Source organism: Lichenostomus cassidix, chromosome 3 (assembly GCF_008360975.1).
Source record: "Lichenostomus cassidix isolate B80296 chromosome 3, HeHo_3.0, whole genome shotgun sequence".
Classification (NCBI taxonomy): domain Eukaryota; kingdom Metazoa; phylum Chordata; class Aves; order Passeriformes; family Meliphagidae; genus Lichenostomus; species Lichenostomus cassidix.
Window position 1 is genome coordinate 55,580,433 of NC_139483.1, and position 22,599 is coordinate 55,603,031.

General features: G+C 41.7%; 1 protein-coding gene across 1 annotated transcript; it reads right to left on the bottom strand.

Annotated features, from left to right (window-relative positions):
• Positions 1-3,282: 3,282 nt before the first annotated feature.
• On the bottom strand, positions 3,283-21,425 carry GINM1 (glycosylated integral membrane protein 1). Its single transcript, XM_085055871.1, has 8 exons — positions 21,270-21,425; positions 13,266-13,325; positions 12,994-13,090; positions 10,114-10,265; positions 7,796-7,952; positions 6,915-7,045; positions 6,003-6,166; positions 3,283-4,227 (listed from the first exon to the last, which is right to left on the bottom strand). The coding sequence occupies exons 1-8, from the start codon at positions 21,372-21,374 to the stop codon at positions 4,119-4,121; spliced, it is 975 nt and encodes a 324-aa protein (XP_084911997.1). The 5' UTR covers positions 21,375-21,425; the 3' UTR covers positions 3,283-4,118.
• Between the last annotated feature and the right edge of the window lie 1,174 nt (positions 21,426-22,599).

A 22,599-nucleotide genomic window follows, 5' to 3' on the forward strand; every position in this document is an offset into this window, starting at 1 on the left:
TTCTGCCTAGCTCTCTTTTCACTGGCTCAAAAGTCACCCTTTTGGTGATGTTATCTGCTTTGATTTTCAAGATTGTAAAGTTATTTTAATACTAGAACTCCTTTCATCAGAATATTTACTCTTGAAAAATTGCTGTTGCGTCAATAAAACCCCCCAAACTAGCCCTGCTAAATGAGTCAGGGATGTTGAGAACTTGAAAGTGGGATGAACAAGATGCAGTTACCCAGATGGTTTTTCAGCTAATCTTGGAGAATTTTAGCCTTAAACTGTTGTTAAAGGACATGTGCAAAGGCTGAGATGTGGAACAGCAGCCCTCGCAATGGAACAGTCAATGGAATTGATGAAATTTGACCAAGAGGTAACATCATCATGGGTCCACATATGTTAAATAATACTAAAGTACATCCAGCTGTTACACTAATTCCATGCAGCCAGCAGGGATGCTGTCACATGTGTAGTTTCCTTGTTAGTCTGAGCAATCAAAAGCTTACTGGCATTAATTCTGAAATGTTTTTCTTCCTTGACTGTATGGTACTGCAAGCAGCAAAACTTTAGAATGGTGGCTTGGATCCTGTTTGCACAGTTATTCTGGTAAGGCTGTTCTGATAAGGCAATGTGTGTTGTATTTGTGCTCAGTTGATAACCCTGACCTTACAGTTGACATAAAATCTAAATTCTCTTTTTTCATTACTTAATACATGGCATGTAGAAGCACTTATCTGTGAATGGTTCTGCAGTAACCATCCAGGTAATAATTTTAGATTTTGCTGAACAGTGGTAATTGTAACTAAAATACCTGTAGTTTATCCATCTTCTGCTCTTTTGGAACCACTTTTTCCTGCTAGCTCCTCGCAGTGCAACCAGCTGTAATTCTGCTTATGGGTAAACTTCATGATTTTTCACAAATCAAGTAGGTCTGGAGTTGTTTCAGCTGGTAGATACATGGTGTGTAAAACTGCCTGTGGAAATCCTGCTCCTGTGTCTCTTCAGATGCTGCAAGTTAGGTGGGAAGGACAAATGGTAATGCAAAGTTGTAGCCTGAGTAGGAGGCAAGTGCATCTCAACAACACAGCTGTGTAAATGCCGTTATTGTCAACATGTTCATGTGCCTAAAATTAATCACTGTGTTGTGAATGACAGCTGGACATGCTGAAAAGGGACTTCCAGCAGTGTCAGTGATGAGAGGCTCTAGTAGGACACTGAGATCTTGTGAGAGTGCTGAATCCCTGAGTAGACCTGGCATGATGAACCCGGAGATGAAAGGAAAAAGTTGAAGTGAGTACACGGGTGTGTGAATGCATACCTTCCATTTCCAGAATGGAAAACAAATTTACTACTGTCTGATAGCTGTATGTGTCAGAGTTAATAAAAATACACAATATTTTGAAGATGTGGGTTCTCTTAATATTTAATTTTCTGTTTATTAGAGTGAGAGTGTAGCTGTCAGCTGTGTTGCAGGAGGAGATTGCTTCTCCTAATTCACTGGAAATAACCCAAAATCCTCAATCTGTCTCTTGCATAAGAAGGAACAGTTGGTAAGCTTTGGTCCTTGGAAGCAGTAAGGGACCACTTTGACTACATGTGATATATTTTGAGAACTCCTGAAGTAAACCTCAACTTAAAAGCAGTAATTTAGTTTCCAACTAGCCCTGTTCACTCTGAATGAACAAAATTAACATTTCTGTAATATGTGGTAGAGGGGAGAAGAGATGGTGGAGGCTGAATTTGCAGCTCAGGTTTATTTTGGTTTGGAACATACAACATGGTGATAGATGATTCTGAGGGGAAGGGCTGCAGTGAGAGCCATAGTTTTTAAGGAGATAGATGTTGCTGTTCCTAAAAATCTACTGCCATCCTACCAGAGGGTTTTTTGGGTAGCTAGGGTTTGTTGGTTTTCTTCCGTTCCCAGTCCCCCCACATTCTTTCCCCTAGAGGGCACATATATCCTTACCAGTTCATGTCCTGGAAAAAATGAGACCTACCATGACTGGCATGCAGGACAGTTGCCCTTACTGTGTTAGCTGGGTGGTTAGCCCTTTTTAAATTGGTTTACAAAATAGTTCAGAGTGGTCCCAGCTTAAGAGTAGCAGTCCTCTGAAAGGCATGAGAGTCATGATTTGGGAAAACCATGTGCATGCTAAAGCAGGAACACAAATGCTTTAACTCTTTTAAGACTTGTTAACTCCAGCTCCATAAAGCAGCAGTGTTGTCTGGCAGTTACTGTGTTCAAGATTTGCGATATTTTTAGATTTTCTTTAACCTGATGGTGAGCAATGTTTCTTTCCTGGTGCTCTGTAACTTTGTAGAAATCAGGCAAGTTGTGAAGCAGTACCAACACATTTTCAGGTTTAACCATGCATTTGTTGCAGCTGTTTAGAACAGCTAGATCTTGTGGCTGTGCAGGTGCTTGGTTTCCAGTTTCATAAGGAAGGATGCAAAGAGCACATGCAAACAGCTGCCAAGTTTCCATCTGCAGTGTAATTCCTACTGTGCTTGTGCACTAAGGAGGAACTATTGTGTTTCTTGTCCATCCTGGTTTTTTTCCCAGAAGCAGCTCACTTCAGCCTTGTACATCACTTCTACTTGGACTATGCTAATGAAGGGGCAAGGAATATCCACATATTGAGAAGTTTGTCTACAACTGTTTGAAGACTTGCTCTTGTCTGTGCAGTCACCATTCCTGTGCTAGTCCTAGCAGCTTCCTGTTCAGCCATGGGTGACAACCCTTCTGCCACCCACAAGGTACTAGAGCAAAAAATATAATTATAAAACAAGGGGAAGTTAGAGCAGTGTCCCCATTACCTTGGGCTGATGTGTGTACCACACTGCACTGCTGGGTGTTGAAGTTTGGTTCAGTTTTTTTACGAGGCAAAGTCAATGTTAGAAGTGTTCCTTTTATCACTGCAGTGCTGTCAGTTTAGTGAGACAGTAAGACTTGCTCCTGTCACAGAGCAGCTGTAAGGACCAGCATCTGAGTAATCTGGATTTCATTAAACTTACAACCATTTCTTCCGGGCACGAGGAGAAGGGAATCCCAGCTTTTCTCCCTCACTGTAACAACTTCTGCTGAACATGGGTAATTCTGATCACTCAGATTATAACTCTGCTCAGTCTAGTGTCAGGTAGTTACAGTTCTGAGGTTTTTTTCTTATTCATTTTTCTGACAAACTATTTTTTGTAAGTAAGAACAAGGAAAAGGTAAGAAACAAAGAGTGCCCTGCATCTGAAATTTTTGGCAAACTACTGTTTTACCTAACTATAAATGCACACACGAACACAGTCTAATAAACAATTTAAATGTTTATTTGAAAAATGTTAACAGTACAAACTGCCATGAGCAGACTGGGCCTACTCAGCAATAGTAAGCCAGTATGTCTGTAGAATTTAATGGAATTTTCATTTTTCTTTTGGGACTTCATAGAGTACTGCTGTCACAGATACAAAAAGCAAGCTGGTTACAACTGCTAACAATTTTTATGACTGGAAGGGACCATAAAAATTTAAAGTGCTTGAAATATAAATCTGCCTTTTAAATTTTGTTTTGCATAAATAAAATGTCAAATTTTCTGAGTAACACAGGTATTTGGTAGTGGTATCTTCCTTGCAAGACACACTCGACCCTATGAGACCTGGAACCAGGTGGGGCAGCTTTGCTTAGGTTTGCAGGCACAGCTGATGTTTGCAATATTCCCTCATGTTTTTCTGAAGAATGCTATCTGTGGACTTAAGGACACCTTGATTTTCATCATCTTGCTAGTCAGGACGGCTGACTTGGTTTGTCTCTGCACATGAAGGCCGCCAAGCATCCTGTTTGAGGTGTGGAAAAGTTACTTCACAGAAGTTAAAACCAATGGTAGCCCTCAGGGTGGAAAGCTGCTCAATTTTGAAGCTTCTGAAAAGGCAGCTGTTCTATTTTGAAGCTTCTGAAAAGGCTGCTTGTTTATGGAGAGGCACAAGGAAGTCAGCTTTGGGCCTTGGCCTGAGTGGCCCTTTATCAATTAATCAACTGACTTAGTTTTCTTAGTAGGAAACAAACAGGGTATTAAGATCAGGTGCCAAATATCAGATAAACTAAAAGTGTGGTTTTAAAAACCAGTAACTCCAAAGTAAATACAGTATTAAGTACATGCTTTCTCATCTAAATTATTTTTCTTGTCTGAAAGTTCTGAAGGCAGGCTGATGGTAGTCACAGGTACAAAGCTGACTTGATCCAGGAAAAGGATGCCTCTGAAAAGTAAGGTTACCTGGCATTAGAAAACAATACACAAAACAATTCTGTGTTCTAAAACTCCCTAAACTTAGTTTAAATCAATGCATCAAATATTACCCTCATAATACCTCTTACAAGAAGCTGCAATGAAAACTGCTTCCAAAATGTACTGGCTGTGGTTTCTGAGGCTCTCTTGGCCCAGTTTCTACATCTGAAATGTCAGCAGTGTAGGTTCTATATGCTCAGTTTAATAGTAGCCTTAGAACTGTCTGCTGTCAGACCTGCAGCTGATTCTTCAAGACTTAGCTACAGCCTCTAGTTTTATCAGTGTAATGTAGAATGGCATTAAAAATTTGGGATAAGGTCCTGACTCACATCTGCAACTGTGTCATTCATCAGATGAGATGTTCTGCTCATTCTTACTGGTTTACTATCATGAATTAAACCTTTACCATTTTTAATAGGACCATTTTACACAGGTAGCAAGAAAATCTGTTTTAGGGGTTGGGGTTTTTTGGGTTGGTTGTTTTTTCAAAGTGGAGGGGGCAGTTCAGTTTCTTTATAGACCCTAAGAAGGCATGAACAAGCCCCATTTTTTCCAGTTGGAAGAGAAGTTACTGCAGGCTGGTTCCTTGGCTCTGTACTGACCTCTGCTATGGATAGGCCATCAGCCACTTTGAACAGTTTGTTGGGATTAGTATTTTCTTCCTAGTTCTACTTAGTTCAGTTTCACATGTGGCAGTGTTAAACTACTTGCTGCCAGGGGTAAGCTACTTAATGCTGGGGGAAGCACAAAGTGTTTCTCCACTGAGTCTGCTCTCACCAGTGACGCCCTCCCACCTGACAGCATGCTGTGGGAGATGTCAGGGGAAGCATTACCTCTGTCACTGCAGTTTCCAACCTTCCTGATCTTTCAACCCTTCCTTTTTTTAGTTTGTCAGGAGGACCAAGGCCACTCATACCCCTGAGTGGATACATAAATCAACTGCATGCAGGGCCATTCAGAGGCACAGCCGGGCAGCTGCATTTGAAGACATCAGCTGTGCTTGGAGCAGATGAAGCAAGCTGTGCTGTCAGTTGCTTTCCAAAGAACATGTGGCTCCAAGGGGCAAATCTTCCTGAGCTGACTTAGGTTGCTTTAAAGTGCCCATGCTTCCCCATTCCAGCACTAAATCTACACTGATTTATTACCTGCAGTTACTAATTCATCTTGCTGCCCCTTGTTCTGAGACCTTGCTTGAACAATCTTAGTGTTGCTGGTAACACACCAAGTGGATACAGCCATTGCAGGCAATCAGCTTTATTTGTGGCCTCTTGACACCAATGCCAGCAGCAGGCCCTATAGCCTGGAAGCTGCCTCCAGAGGTAGGTCCCCCTTGGAGAATTCCCAAATTTGCAAAGCCAAATTTGAGGCCTTTCAGAACTACTGTAAAACTCCAACATGGTAGGAGTATGAAAATATTTGGAGATGTTGGAATTGCTTAGGTCTAGTTTCTATCCTCCTCTCTTGGAACTATGTTAATACTGTCTCACAATGTAGTCCTTAGAAGAATTGATAAAAATTTGGCAGTATGTCAGCTCAGCTAAAGACATTTCCAATTAAATACTTTCCCATGTTTCTCTGAAATGCCTATGTGTCAAAAGTGCACTTGGAATGGAAAGTTACCAGTAGCTTTTTCACTGAATTGTTGGTACAGCTTTCTTACAGAGTGGGGCTGCTTCTTGAAAGACTTTTTAAAATCAATGTTTTGCCTTCAACACAGCAAAAAAAACAGTTACAAAAATTACTTACTTATTTTCACAGGAAGGGAGAATCACTTTTAAGACTTTGATAATAAGAGCTGCTCCAATAACTCCAACAACAACAACTTCCATGAAACTAAACAAGATAGGTAAAGATTGAAACCAGAATCTGCACAACCCTCTTCTCAAGTCTTCCACCCACTGGCATATCACCTACAAAACAAGTAAAAATACAAAGATTGCAAAACAAAGCAACTGCTGGTTTTTTGGGGTTTTTTTAGCTACTGGTAAATCACATTACATGGTGATAATTTTACTTAAACTCATATATGCTTAAACATACATAAAAGCATGATGGAATTGACTAGTGGCTCAGTTATCTTTATTCTTCAGAGTTTGAAATAGGTGAAGGTTTAATTCTCCGCCCATTAAAGGCCCCTTTGGAAAATCAAGGACACTTGAACAGAGCAGGCAGTAGGTTATAACTGAGTGTTTTGGCCACAGAAGAGGCCATGAAGCCCATCCTTGCCTAAGCTGGAACTGGAACTTCTTCAGCTGTTACTGTGTTTCCTATAGCAAGTGAGATCAATGGTCCATTTCTCAGAGGCATAAGCACTTGAGCAGAGTCAGAAGAAAATCGTGTAACTTAAAGCTAAGCAGTATCTTAAAATTTTATGAAATTGTCATAAATGCTTGGCTCAGTATAATGTAAATATCACAATTGACTATCATTAAGTATTTGTGTGGTCAGAACATTGCAGGTTTAGAAGCCCAGTTGGATTCCTACTGGACCTGTCACTGCTGAAGTGTAATTTAGGAGGGAGCATTTTTTGCTTTATTTGGGGTTTGTATATCTGCAAAAGTCCACTGGTCTTAGTGCTTGTCTGTCTTTAAATAATTATACTAATATTTATATACTGACAATTATACTATAAAACAAGCAAACAAACGACAAAAGCACCTTGTAAGAAGATGGAGGTTCTATCCTAAGAGGGGTCTCTGGTAACTTGCCAGGTAATGTCTCTTCATCTACTGTAGTTTCTACTCGCTGGATGAGGTACTGACTGGTAGTTTGCAGTGGATCTTGAATATCTGAAGAAGAAAAGCTAGATTTAGTGGAGAGCTTGCTTTTTATTTGATTCACTGTTCAACAAAATAGAGATGCCGTGTTTCTCTACTTAGAATTCTCACACATTTACAGCAGGAACACAGAAGGCTTCTTTTTTTTTGACTTGAGCAGTGAATTTAATAAGCAGAAGCAGTGTTACAGTGCAGCCTTTAGGTATGCCCTTAGCTGTAAATTTCAGCTGTTGTCAGATTAAAAGGTGATGGACTAGATCAAAATATTCTACTCCAATTAAATCCTTGAGAGTTTTTGATTAAACAAAACTGAAATAAAATTAGGGCATCAAACAACTTCTCTTGCTTTAAAGTTACTCAAGTTTAATAACAGAAAACTGTTCTGTGGTTTGGAATTGACCCAGACAGGTACTTCTCTACAGTTTTCTCTTTCATTCTCAGGAAAAAGGGGGAGCTTTAGAAAACTTCCATCATAGATCTGAGAAATTTATTCCTGTCAGATGTCTGGATTGCAGACTGCCAAGTATCAAGTACTTCAAAGGAGAACAGATTTGAAAACAAACAGATAAAACACATAATATGAAGAATTGTTGGATTTAGGTGTTTAAACAAAATAAAAACCAAGCCATATAAAATAAAACACTTCCATGTTCATGAAGAAACTGTTTCACTATGTAAAACGAGGGAATAATGATGATCTTTTACCCTGTAAAGCAATACATCAAACATGGATGAAAATACTACTTAACAGCTGAGAGATACCTTTTCCTGAGAGGTTGGGCAGTGTGAATAACACGTCGTTGTCCCTTGGCATGGAATACAGCATGCTCTCTTTCAAAGGGACGGTGTAGTTGGAATGTCTAAGTACTCTCAGGTCCTTTACTAAAATATCTACTTCTGTTACTTCTTCCTGCTGAACCTACAAGAGATGCAAACATGTTGATGTTACTGAGTTTAAAGTAAGACTGAAGCAGGCTGGCAGAAGACACCAGTACATCCCAGAAAACTCCAGGCCACTAAGACGTAGACACAGGGCTGTTATTACATGAATTAGTATTCTTTGGTTTTATATACTACACTTCTGTAGACCATACCACATTGGGAAATATGCTCAACAGACTGGGCTTCTCTCCCTGAAAAAGCACGTGGTTATTACTCCATGGCCTTTTAACCAAGTCTTACCTCGTACATTGCTATCCTCTTGCAGGGAGACCTTTTAGGGCATGGAAAACTCAAGTGTGTAGTGAAAGCATTTGCAAACATTCAAAGTGCTGCTGAGGCAAGACTGACACTTCTGCAGGAACATTGCTTTTTTCAACAACCGAAAGCAGCGTCACAGCATTTGATGATGTTCTGCTTGACATCCTTGTTTCTAAACAAGAAACACATGCACTTGCCTGATGGACCAGGTGGTGGATAAGGCATTGGCTGGATGGCTGTACTCTAAAGAATTGCAGTTAATGGCCCAATACCCAAATGCAGATCAATGACAAGTGGTGTCCTCAGGGATGGGTATTTGCACTGGTGCTGTTCGACAACTTTGCTGGAAACATGGACAGTGGGATTGAGTGCACCCTCAGCAAGTTTGTCGACTGTATGGTCAACATGCTGAAGGGAAGAGATCCCATCCAGAAGGAGGTGAACAGGCTTGAGAGGTGGACCCCTCATGAAGTTCAACAAGGCCAAGTGCAAGGTGCTGTACCTGGGTTGGGGCAATTCCAAGCACAAGTGCAGGCTGGGCAGAAAATGAATAAAGAGCAGCCTGGAGAGAAGGACTTGGGAGTGTTGGTGGATGAAAAGCTCAGTATGACCTGGCAATGTGCACTCACATTCCAGAAAGCAAACTGTTCTGGGCTGTAGCAAAAGCAGCGTGGCCAGCAGGGTGCAGGAGGTGATTCTGCTCCTCTACTGTGCTCATGGGAGACTGCTTTTGACTTAAAGGAACAATCAAGGAAACAGCATTTGCTTTCTGGTTGTTTTTACCAGGTCCCTGTGAAAATCTGAAAGGCACTGTGATGTCTAGTTTGAGACCTGAAATACTATGCCACTGCTGTGTAACAACTGAATCAAACCAGGATACCTCAGGCTCTTACCAGTGGGATAAAGACCTCACTGGAAAAGCTACAGACCTCTCTGTGGGGCTTTTCACTGACAGAGTAAGAGTTTGACATGATACAGATCCCTGCAAAAATACATGCTGGCCATGCAATTAATCAAGGATCAATGGTATTATCATCATCCTTTAAAAAAAGAAAAAGGCAACAGAACCTAGGCCAGCTTTGAAAAAGTCTGGCCACATGTAAGATGCAGACATGTGCAGAAACAGAAATATGACACAGAAATAAGCCAGTTCCTGGCTTCAGCAGCTGGATATTCTCTACAGGACCTCTTTGATTAGTAAATCAACTACACCATACAGGTGATTTTAAGAACTCAGTTCTGCACATTTCAATCTCAGCTAGAATTGTAACCCCTCATATTCACTGGTATTTGTGCAAATACAAAATACACAGTTAGAATTGGAGGGGCGGAGGTGTTTGTTCATCTCAAGATACAAATTATCTTACATGCAAAATATTCTAAGGCTAAGCTCTCAGGTACAGAGGGCTTTCACAATAAGCCCACCTCACGTAAGAGCTTCCTGCTGCAAGCTGTTCCCCATGTTACATACTTGAAACCTTTTGTTAGCTTGGAATGAACATTGGGGAAAACCTCAGGACTCAGAATGAGCCCATGCCCCTTTTGTTTGTTTTGTATATTATTTTATAAATCTACTCTAGCTTGTGAGTTTCCCTTTGCTTGCACAAGTTCACTCATTCAAAGTGCATGTGATACAGTTAATGATAATTATTGAAATATGAATGGAAGAATTAAAACTTAAAGTTTCCTCATGAAACACCCCCACTATTATACTGCCAACTCTGCTGTTACCTCCCTCAGTACTGTGTTAGCTAACATTAATTATATACTTTGTGCTCTAATCACAAGCCAGATAAATGAAAACCTTTTAGTCCTTGGGAACCACTTGCCTCTCCTCAATTAAAACAAGCAGAATGTTGTGGCAGGGCTTCTTTTGTTACCTGTTTCCCATCAATTTCTGTCACTTCTTCCTGAACGACAATGAGCCTCAAATCCGAAGTGGATGCCAAAGGCCACTCGTGAACCATGATGCGAACGCTGACAGTTCCCAGGCACTGCTGATCCAGTGAGTTATCCTCGCTTCCGTTCTCCACTGTTAACACACAACGTCATGATTTTCAAACAGAAACCACCTCAACCAGAAAGCAGTACCCAGCCATGGGGAACACAGGTGCAAGTATGACACAGATCCCTTTGCACATGTCCTTCAATGGAGATCTCCTTCAATGGAGAAGTCAGAGGACCACTAGCATCAAAGATGCCAGAACAGCAGTACAGAAGTCTGTACTATGCTTATGTCCTTAAGTAACTGCTTTTACAACCAGCAGTAATCTGGGCAACAAGTAAAACAGATGTCATGCTTTTTTTTTTTACCAGTATATCACCAAATAAAACTCAGAGCAGGTCTCATAACACAGCAGAGCTGTTCAATCCCCTGACTCAAGGAGCGTGCAAATGATGTCGCATCTCTGCCTTTGAGATTTGCATTTAAGCACTCTAAGCAGAGCTCTTCGGCTTGGTTATTGCTGCATTCTTATTTTAGTTGTTCAAAGGGGTTCATAAGAGTAATGCCACAGCCTAGCCAGCCACCTGTGTAAACATCTTGGTTTGCACAACATTCCCCTTTGAATACAGAAACAAATATGCTCTTTTCCAGGCACACTGCATCTACTGCTCAAGATGAGTGCCAGTTCCCTCCTACATATTTTTCTATCCCCCTCTGTTTTCATATGTGACTGATGACACCTCAACCTCTCTTCCTACCCAAAAGCTTTCAGCTATTTCAACAACTTAATATTCCACAAGTACACACAGAACTGCCTTTCTAGCTGCTTTTGTATAGTCTTAGTATCCTTGTCCCAACTACCACACCTCTGCTTCAGGTGAGGGCATGCTAGAACTGAAGTGCTGGAGAAGCATAAGAGTGGAAGTGAATGATTTGTTCAGCATGCAGGCAACAAGGGACATGAACTGAGCCCAAACCATCCCTGTTGCTAAGGCACTGGTGCTGTGTGTGAGCCTGGGAGGTAACGTGGGATGAGGCTGGATTTGGGTCTCTCAGTCACACAACAACCACTCCGTGTGTCCATTACTTTTATGCTGTGATCCCTGTCCTCATAAAGCTATTTTGCTGATTTTAAATTTATAAAAATACTTTTTGGTGTAATTTAGTAATGTCTACCACTGCAAAAATAAGTGGCAGAAAGAGAGGAAGTTCCCTGCAGGTGAACCAGAGCACTAACCTGGTTGCTGAATGTTTTCTGACTCGGAGCAGCAAGCACGCATTAAAGGTCCAAAGCCTCACAGATGCCAAGCAGCTGAAGCTCCCTGTGCTCCCAGCTTTTATCATGTGTCAGGCTGCTCAAGCACCACTACATTCACACGAGTGACAGATACATTTCCAAAACAGACATGTGGGAACTTCAAGTGGGGAAGTTGCCAAGCATGATCTGACAACGATGTCAGAGTACATGGTCTCTAATACTCAAAAGCATGATTATTAAGGTCAAGTTTTGTTTTTATATACATTCAGGAGTATTTCCCCCCTCTGTTAACAAGTATCTTGATATTTCTTTGGCATTTTACAAACACTACCTGAATCTTCTGTCAAGAATTTAGTAAGTAAATGGAGTAAACATTACATTGCAGGTACCAGGGAGAGGTACTGAGCTGGGGACTCAGACCCCAACATGGAAATAGAGAGTTCCAGGTTTCTAGCTCCCAGGTCAAATCAGTATTTTCCTCACTGTTTCAGATTCAAAACTAGTCACTGCAAGCTATACAACTATAATTTGGGAAATAAATAGGAACTACAGTAGAGTGCTCAGGAGCTCTCAGAATTAGTCAATAAAATCACACTTATTTTTCTGAAGTGAGTGATTTTGCAAGTAAATGACATTTTTGCCATTTTTTTAATCAGAAAAAGAGAAATTTATTACTGTTCTCCCTCTCCAGAAGAGAAATACTGTCAAATTAATAATTGGTGGTGCTTGGGAAAGAAGGGTTCAAGCAGTAAGGTCATGGCTCAGAGAAGCAATTTGAAAAAGTGTTAGTATTCTGTAACTACGTGCCTGATGAGGATGACCTCAGTAATCAACCTAGAGACTGTCGGCTCCTGATCCATCAGGAGATCGTTCTCAATACAACAGAAGCTTCAATCAAATAAGGGTAAGGGTCCTTGTTTAATTAATTATACAGTATGCTCTGTGTATCTCCAAAAAAATCACAGTACTTTCTGTTTTTTCACAAAAAATGTAGCATTGGATCAGCAGAAAAACAGCAGTTTCAAGGCAATTTGAAGTCAATAACCACTGCAGGACCCTAGCAAAAGTGCAGTATTTGTGCTATAATATCCTACCCAGCAGAAACTTGTTTGTCCAATAGACACAGAAGTGAGATCATTAAAAGATCATCCTACCAACAATTCATACTTTTGTTACTGAATCTCCTTCTGGATATATGCCAACCAACCTAGGGACACAGCCATTAGCAGGGTGGAGCTGCATCCTTCTATTTACATTGTCTAGCTTGTAGTGCAAAACATTCTTTTGAAAAGATGGGCAGAGTCTGGATTTCAGATTAGACCATTTACACACAAGCCCGTGAATGTGACTTGAGATGAAAGCAGTAAGATTTTTTTGGATCCATTTTAATACCAGAATTGTCCTACCTTGAGAAATTATTTGCTTCTACAAAGTTCAGGTTTGCAGAGTACAGAACACACAGTCATTGTAAGTTTTGGCTACCAGATAACAGGGAAGCAAAATACCCCGGGGGAAGGAGGAAAATTAAAAAGGAAGAAAAAAAAAGAGAATACTCACATATTATTGTTTGACATGTTATGTGGGCAACCCCGCTTTTCATAGGAAAATCATTTAGATACACCTGTCCATTAACATAGGTGATATTAAAAAGAACCTGAAAGAAAGACAACCAGAATGAGTGCATGTTTCCTGCCCCTATGCTGCAATTCTGCTCTCAGAGAAGCACACTTCATAGTGACTGATGTCAGAATAACAATATATTTGCAACTGCTGCAGACTTTGTTTCGTGGCATATTAATTCACTGAATAAAAAGAAAAACCGGACAAACCTGTCCTTTGTGAAATTCTCCACTGGTGTTCAGCATCATAACACCAACTCTGATTGCTTCCTGGAAAAGAACAGTGATAAAGAGATGTAAGTTTGAGAAAACACATAAGCCACTGCAGGCAACTTCCATGTACTGCCCTGGCAGAAAGACTGCATACTAACCCCAGAGCGCATTGGCAGGCTTTCTATCCAGCAGACAGGAGAAAAAGGAATATGCTTTCTTGTTTCATGTAAGGATTAGCCTGTGTTTTTCACCCCTCTATTTAATAAAGAGGATTGATAAGAAAAAATGACATCTGCATCCTCCTACGTGTAGTTTGTGGTTTTTTGTAATAAAGATGAAATAATAATCACTCGTTTCACAAGGATACAATGGAAGTCTCTCATATTAGCTGAAAAATAACAGACCACAAAAGGTAAAAATCAGATTCTCTTTGAATTTTTTTTTAAACACCCCAGTTATTCTTCAAAGTGAAGTTTAATTTAATACATGTCAGTCTACTGTACAGAATGTTCAGTTTTGTCAGTGTCAGCAGTAATCCCCATTTTCTTCCTTGGTTATCATTTCCCAAATTGCGCCACATGGGACACTTCAAACTCACAGCTAATGGGGATTTGCTTATTTCTTTCAAATCCTAATTGCTGTAATCAAAGCACTTATTCTGTCCTCTCACTTCTCCCTTGTAATTTCAGTGGCTGCTTTGCAGAGGGGACCTTAAATCTGCCAGGTCTGCCCCCCAAAAAAACGACATACAAAAGTCAAATCTCTTGCATGTAGCCAAAAGTAATGATTGCCACACTGCTTTCCTCAGACACCTCTTCAAAAACTATGTTAAGCTCCCTATTTGCCTTGTGGGAGCCTCAAATCATCACAACTTCATTTCATTAACACCTGGACATGACACTCAGTGCTGTGGTCTAGTTCACTGGATAGTAGTCAGTCAAAGGTGGGATTTAATGTTAGAGCTATCTTCCAACCTAAATGATTCCGTGATTGTGATCCAATTTCCTTTGAAAACACACCTTCAGCAACTTCTTTAGCTCTGTAGTTGAGTCATGGTTTTACAACTAACAGTTAAAGAGTCATGTCTCAATAAAAAGTTGAACATGCTCAGAATTTAAAATAATAACAAAGAAATAGAAAGAATTTTCATGTAGGATTTTTTTACAACACTAGATTTTCAGCCAGAAAATACATGAAATATATAGTACCTAGCACAATACAGTACAGGTTCATACAAATAGAATATTTATTCAGAAAGCTTCTGCAGTGTGACTGTATAGTCAAAAAACCATTGAAATAATGGGTGTTAATGAGCATACTCAGGTAGCCAGAACTGTCAAAAACTGAAAAACAACATCCAAGTCAGATTCAGCTGGAATCTGACATCATGAAAAGAATGGCTTAAAACCTAACACAGATACCATTGGTTTGGAAGTGACTTGTCATTGATTCTACAGACCCACTTGACATATCAGTAGGAAAACGTTCTGGTCACCAACACCAAAGAGAAATCTCTTCCTCAATGAAACAAGTTTTTATATTGACTTTTCTTCAAAACTTAAATTCTAGTTATTCAAAGTAAATGAAAATCACCAAATTAGTCAGAGAACTGAAGTTTATAACTAAAATATAAACTGGATTAACACTATAAACATAGGATGTATTCTATCCTGTCTTCCTGTAATTTCCCCAAACCACTTATTTTCTTCTCATATTTTAAGAATTCTGTATATTTATAATAAAATAAAAATCCACCAAACTTTTAGATCTTTTAACTCCTAACATTCAGAACTGTATGTCTTTTACACTCTCAAACAATTTAACAGATTACCAGAACTTTGTGTCTGGTAATTGTCATGTCATGGTAATGACAATGGCATGGTAATTGCCATGTCATTACTTCTTAAGTTTTTCTGTCTTCTGGGAATTCAAAGGGCACAAGACATGGATTTTCCAGGCAGTCTTAACTGGAAATTTAACTGGCTTCATTTTTTAAGCCATGAATTCCATTTGAGTTTTTTAACACAGAAAGTGTTTTGCAATCATTTCTCAACATCTACAAAAGGACTCACTGAGATTACAAGAAAAAGGAAATGACTGATGAAAAATAGGAAAATCCCCTTCTACTTTTTTTTAAATCAAATGCTTCGTTTGAAAGTGAAGGGCATGAAGGAAGCAAGATATGCTCAACAATTGACTGTTAAATGTACAAAGTGAGCCATACATGCAATGATTAACTTCTTTCAAAACAGCTGTGAATTCTGTTGAAACAGTATCCACAAGCACTGTCATGAATTCTGGAATATACTTAAAACTTGCACTTGAAGAGCACCTTACATGTTTAAGAAATTAAATATTTCAGCAGATCACTTCTGTGCTGTCAAAGGTTCAAAAATCAGATTGTAAGGTGCAGACAAATAAGACAGTTTAACTATCTGCTGCTTCTGAGAGTGCAGATCTGTCCTGCACATCATCTTTCCTCTCCTTCATGTCCAGTCAGTAAGGTAATTTAGCTCATTAAATTGGCATAAAAACTTTCCCTTTTTTGCCCAACTGTTCTCCTGTCAGTTTGAAAAAACAAGGAAGAGCCAGACAAGCACAAGAGATCCAATAACACAGCTGGGAGGAATGAGCTGGGCTCCTTGTTCTGATGGGCACAGACTGTCAAGATTGCCTCTGCTGTGTGATGTCTGTCCTTGCAGCATCTCCTTGGGAGACACCTGTCCTCACCATCATCTCAGGGAACAGCTGGGGAAGAGGAAGCAGCTCACAGGAGAGCAGAGCACTATCCCAGCTGATCCACTTTCAGCCACAGCAAGGAACAGGTGATGCATGGCACTCCCCGTTATCACAAGCCTGACTGGTATCCCTTCAGTATCTCCACACTGATAAGTGCTTAATGCCTGGTCTGACAAGCCACACTTGCTAGAAAGTGCACCAGTGGTAACTTAAATCTCCATCTTTCCAATCCTAGGGCTGAAGACTCACAGACTTACAAAACATCCTTTTATTTCAACACAGATTTTTTTTTTTATGTTACCATAGTAAAACTCACAATTTGAGGGAGAGTGGGGGGAGAAGGTGTTTTATGGGGCCTTATGGATACGTCTTGTGGTTATGTACTTTAGTACTAAGGAAGGTAAATAACCTCACATCCCTTATTTTGTAAAAACATAGTAAGCCAATCCTGCAGTAACAAAGCTGCTGAGAGCAGAACATGGGTCTTCTGCAGTAATCCATAATACTGCACTGTCAGGTTCTGGAGAAGCCTGAACTATCAATGTAAAACTTGTCTGTATAACTTACAATACACTTTTCAGTATTAACAATATCATGAAAGTTCACACATATTTCAGACAGTCCTGTAATTTAAAAGGTTCTGAATTCCTTGGAATATTTTAAAAAGCAGCACTTTGACAGAGCCAGAATGAAAGGAGAGCGCCAAGGAGCAATTCAGATCCCTAAAAATCAGGGTGTGCTTTCAGCATTACCACTGACACTGTTCCATACTTCACAGCCCCATATCCCTTCCTGTGCTGGTAAATGCCTTCACACAAAACTCCAATTGGCACTAACAATGCAGATTTTCTTTCTTAATGCTCTTACATGTTGTAAATGTCCCTCCTGAGTTTTCCTATGATTTTTCATCCCTGTTATAGTCCTCCAGCAGTGATATTTCCAGTGGTAATGGCCACAGAACCTTCAAAGAGGACCCTACCACAAATATAAGTCATTCTTTTCTAGGACAGCTAGGCAGCAGCACTAACAGTGTGATGACACACATTACAGTGAACTAGTGAATTTCTGTGAGCTGGGATCAGCAGAGGTAAGCAGGTAGTGATCACTTTCTAATCCTTTTCTCTTTCACTGTGTGCTGCAGCAGAACCCAGGACTGTTAACTGGGGCAGTATAATCACAGTAGCAGCAGAAGAACAAGCAGGGGAAAAGATGTCAGCAGAGAATATAAAGCATCTGGCATAAGTTAAAAGGGAATATTCATTAATTCTCAAAGACTAACAAATCTACAGAGAACATTTCACCTAATATAGCTTTTTAATGAAAAAATGCCGCACAAGACAAAGCTGATGGGTCTAATCACGCAGGAACTTCAAACAAATGTGATCGTCTGATTAAAGAATTATGGAAAAACTTTTTCCACAGGCAGTGAGTACCTGATGGGGTGCACTGCAGTTTTCCCCAGTACAGGGTAACTGTTAAGTCCCACACAAGTGCATCAGTCTCACAAACCCCATCTAGATTCAGCTGCTAGCAACCAGCCCACTTGAAGCACAGCTGTTCTCTATTGAGGCTCTCCAAACAAGGCTCTTTCTGCACACAAGGCCTGTGGGAAGCAACGTGGGCAGCCCTAGGAACAGATGGCACCATGCCTTGCAAGATGGCCAGCTGTACAGAGACTTGAAAGGCAGACAATCCCCTCACAGCCATTACACAGGCACTGCTGGGATATCCTGTTTGCCACTGAAAAATGTAAAGACCAATGCAAGTCGCCAGACAATAAACAGGCGAAAAGACTTACTTGATTATAAATTTGAGAAGAGATTATGGGAAGAGAAGTGTTTGAATAGACAAACAAAACTACCACACAAACTCACGCCACTTGAGTCCTGGCACTCACACAGACAACTGGCTCCAAAAAGCGTAACTATATATTTACAATCCAGGGCTCTGTGATCCATGCTTCACATAATTCTTTCATAAGAATCAAACCAGAGCTCTGTTGTAGGGTGAGTCTTAACTGCAATCAGGCATAACTGAATTGAGAAGTAAACATGGTACAAGTTTGACAAGTTAGACCTCACAGGTTTGCAGAACGATACTTTGTCCCTCACATTTCAAAAAAATTTTGTACAAAATCTTCTCCATTAAGATTTGGCATAATTAAACTGCATGAATGGCAACTGAACCAAACTAAAAAGAAAAAATAAGTCTGATAGGCAAGTATGTTATTTAGAAAGAACTCTGCCAGCTCAAATTATCGAGAGGTAAACAGAGTAAGCAAATAACATAGTGTTAGCATTGCTTTTAGCCTGTTCCTATCACCACATTAAAAAAATACTCTAAAGCACAAAACCATATTCCTGACCTTGCACCAGAAACATTACTTTAACATGAAGGTCAGTTGTTTTATTGCATCATTCCCTGTATTTTTTTTTAAGAAAAAAAAGCCCGAAACAACAACCTCCAATTCTGTCCATAATCAATCAATTTTTAGTCCAGTTTTGCATCTCCAAATTTTATGAGGAGAAATAAAAATCAAAACAGACATGGTAACATTTAAAAAAAAAGTCCTGATTTCAAAACAGCTTTTTCATAAATGACAAGTATTGCACAACAATTGAGGCGTTCACATTCCAGAGCTGAAAAAAAGCATTTTCAGCCTTACAAAATGCTATTCCAGTGTTTCAAGGTTTGTCCTCAGTCCTTCCACTATGGTTTCTGTACCACTATTGCCATCAGCAATGAGGTAAATTTTAATACCAGCTTTAATTCCACATGGAAGAATTACAAAATGTGAAGCTGTCAGTAGAGTGCAGCTGTGGGCTCATAGAGTCGTAAGCCCAGTTGTGGTGTCCAGCCAAAGTAAAGCTGAACACATTGATGCTGCCTGCTCCCAACCAGTCTGCAGTCCCAAGCCATTTCTGAGGAAACAACACAGTTATTCTGACCCCATCACCCACTGTCACTAAGCTCATGGCTTCTGAAGGCAACCTGACAGCATGGCATTCCCACTCTGCCTATTCCCACTGCTTAGGCACTTCTGCTCCTAACAGGCCACCAAAAACCAGCTCAGCATCAAAAAACATAAATTCTTCTACTCCAAACTTTCTCGAGACATGACGTTCCTTTTGCATCAAAACTGGTCCTCTATGTACAGTTTTTATTTTGTGAAGTTTGAGATTTAGAAAGAAAAAGCCACTAAACTAAAAATTTGTATGTCCACTTTTTGACTCTTAGAAGAAATTTTCTGCATACACTTAGGCCACCAAACCTGTATAAAGCTAAGAGAGCAGATGCTTCCAAACTAGCAAAGCATGAGCTGACAAGACCACCCGAGCAGTATGGCACAAATGGACAAATTCAACCCCACAAACAGCCCAGCTGTGCCCACAAGGCATTACAGCCCAGTTCCTAAGTCAAGCCCGATTAGCACTCTAAAACATACCTGTTCTATTTCTTACCCCAAGCTGCCTTACGTGGGACTGCCCCCAGCCACCCCTGTGCCCTGCTCACACTTTCACATCCAAAGACAGCAGACACAAATGTGCCTGTGTGTCTTATAAAACTGCCAGCAGTGACAAATAACTTTAACACTACCAAGCTGAGGTTTCACTGTGGAAGTGTGACAGTTTCTGGGTAGAAGGGGAGCAAGAGCGTAGATCTATATTACACTGTCACTTCATGTGTCTTTTGACAAATTCAAGCTAGCACTCCCTTTCTCAGGAGGATAAGCAAAGTAGCCAAAGATTGAGCTCCCTCTGCCCTCTTTGGCACACCTGACTTCAAGCATTCAGGCACTTTGATAGGTGTCAGAAGACCTAGATCCGTGTTTTGAAATCAGAGCTAAGGAGGTCTCTCTTCAAAAGCTCATAAAGAGAAGCAGAAACCAGGAAGTAAAGCCAGGAATCCTGCCTTGCAATACAGGATGTTCCAGTGCACGGCCTCCGTCAGCCTTTCTTGGAAATGCTTTACTTAAATTATGTTAATAAATGAATAACTCTGGAGGGAATAAAGACAAAATAGATTTGCTCATATAACAATAACTTCACATTGGCTAGACAAGTTGACTACAAACCACCCACAACTCTTCCCTCTGTGATCTTACACTTTGACTTCACCATTATAACAATTTTAGAGGATGTATCTGATCATTATTCAAATTCAGGCAGAAGTACCCAGCTCTTCTCTAACTCCAGAGCTCGGAGCTCACCTGGTTCTGTGGCACATCTTTTTATTCCCACTGGGAAGATCTCCTAAGTAGTACCCAAAACATTCCTTCCACTCTTTTAAAAAGCCACCAAATTAAAAACTGATGTCACCAAGATACAGCATAGATATTGGAATAAAAAAACCAGACAACACGATGCACTGTGTATTAATAGATATACACCAATACATCAAAACCCTTTCCTTGGTTCGATTCAAGAGCAGGCTAGGCGCAAATGCGGACCTAACGCAGTGCATATTTGTAGCGCAGTGAACCACACAGATATAGGCAGACAAGCCTGAAAATACAACATAAACACATCGACATCGCACAGAAGTAACCATCTCCCCCCTCAGACCTATCCGGTATTTGTTTCGGCACATCGAATCCTACACAGACGAACCATCACAGGGAGAGGGGAAACCCTGCCGCCCCGCAGCAGAGTCCGGCTCACCCCTGTGAGGGAGCGGGGCACGGACAGGGAGAGGCGCAGGGACAGGGACAGGAACAGGGACAGGGACAAGGAGAGGGGCAGGGACAGGGACAGGGACAGGGGCAGGGACAGGGACAGGGACAGGGAGAGGCGCAGGGACAGGGACAGGAACAGGGACAGGGAGAGGGGCAGGGAGAGGCGCAGGGAGAGGCGCAGGGACAGGGACAGGGAGAGGGGCAGGGGCAGGGAGAGGGACAGGAACAGGGACAGGGACAGGGAGAGGGACAGGGGCAGGGAGAGGCGCAGGGACAGGGACAGGGGCAGGGGCAGGGACAGGTAGAGGGACAGGAACAGGGACAGGGAGAGGGGCAGGGGCAGGGAGAGGGGCAGGGACAAGGGCAGGGAGAGGGGCAGGAACAGGGAGAGGGACAGGGGCAGGGAGAGGCGCAGGGACAGGGGCAGGGAGAGGGGCAGGAACAGGGGCAGGGAGAGGGACAGGGAGAGGCGCAGGGACAGGGACAGCGGCAGGGAGAGGGGCAGGAACAGGGAGAGGGAGGGGGCAGGGAGAGGGTCAGGGAAAGTGGCAGTGGCGGGGCAGGCAGTGTGCTGGCCCCGGCGGTACCTGTCCGAGAGGCGCGGCCGGGCCCAGCAGCGCGGCGGCCAGAGGCGGCAGCAGCAGCGACAGCGGCAGCAGCAGCAGCCCCCGTCGTCCCAGCGCCGCCTCCATCTTGCGACCCGGGAATTAAAACGAAGTGAAACATCAACAGGCGGGGCCGGGAGGAAGCGGGGGAAGCGGCGGGAGGGGGCCGGCCCTGCCCCGGCCCTGCCCCTGTCGCTGTCACTGTCCCTGCCCCTGGCTGGGCAGTGCCGCTGCCGGGAGAGCCCGAGTTCGGCGTTGCGGGGTGAGGCGAGGCCACGGAGCTGCGGCTGCAGCATCCCGTCACGCTTAACAGGCCATTGCAGCCTTTGAAAGCACTAGGAGAAGTACCCATATAGAAAGCACTAAGAGAAGTAGCCATATAGACAGTGTTGGTAACTGCAGCTGTGTGTGACATGGCCAGCGTAAGGCGTGAGGCTCCCGTCAGACACCTGCTGCGGGCGGAGAGCGTCAGAGGGCCGGAGCGACACCGGGCTGAGCCCTCAGCACCACACTGCACCAAAGGGCTCTGGAAAGCAAAAGCAGGCAGAGTACTCCAGGAGGGAGCAGAAGAATCACCGGAAAGGAAGAGAGCACCAGCAAAAGTTGTCAAGAGCTAGAGGTCATCATCCTAAAGAACAGAAAGCCGAGAGGAACTTAGTAGTGGCAGTCAAAACCGTGGAGGTCTCAGGCAAAGACAAAACAAGCTGGATCTCCAAGTCAGCAGTGGATTTGATGATAACAAGAGTTTTATTTGCAACAAGAAAGATTGCCATTACCTATTAGCAAAAAACCTCCCGATGGTAAGAGTGGCAAATATATTAACATATTGTCTGGGGAGGTTTTAATACCACCATAAATTAGCTGTCCTGTTCAAGCAATCTTTAGCCTGATTTTATATTTCTCTATGGCTCCCGACTGGCTGATAATGAACATAAATCATAAAACCCACAGAAACTTACAATTTTATATGCAGTTTGCATTCGTGAGACACTGATACAAACATCTGGCACAAGGAACAAGGCACTGGAAAATGAGGCCTAAGAGACTCATATATTATGAAGTATGTTTCACACAATTCCATGAAACCCTCAAATATTTAATCCCTAAATACATTTGTCATCAGTAGTTCCTGCTGTATTAGAGATAGGAAAAACCAAAGCTGACTTAATTGCCTTTGTAATATCTACAGACATCAGTAAAAGAAGAAGGGATAAAAACTGACATCCTAATTTCCACCACTTCTCTTTACCATCGTCTAGTTTACCTAATTTTTCTCATACCTGTCCTTAAGATTTTTTTTTTAATGTTTTGT

Bases quoted from the DNA above. Each gene is read 5' to 3' on its own strand.
- GINM1 (XM_085055871.1), bottom strand. From the start codon at position 21,374: ATGGAGGCGGCGCTGGGACGACGGGGGCTGCTGCTGCTGCCGCTGTCG. The intron at 7,046-7,795 runs GTATCTCTCAGC...TTTCTTCTTCAG, and splicing joins GCCCAACCTCTCAGGAAAAG to ATATTCAAGATCCACTGCAA. The intron at 6,167-6,914 runs GTGCTTTTGTCG...CTTGTTTTGTAG, and splicing joins AACCTCCATCTTCTTACAAG to GTGATATGCCAGTGGGTGGA.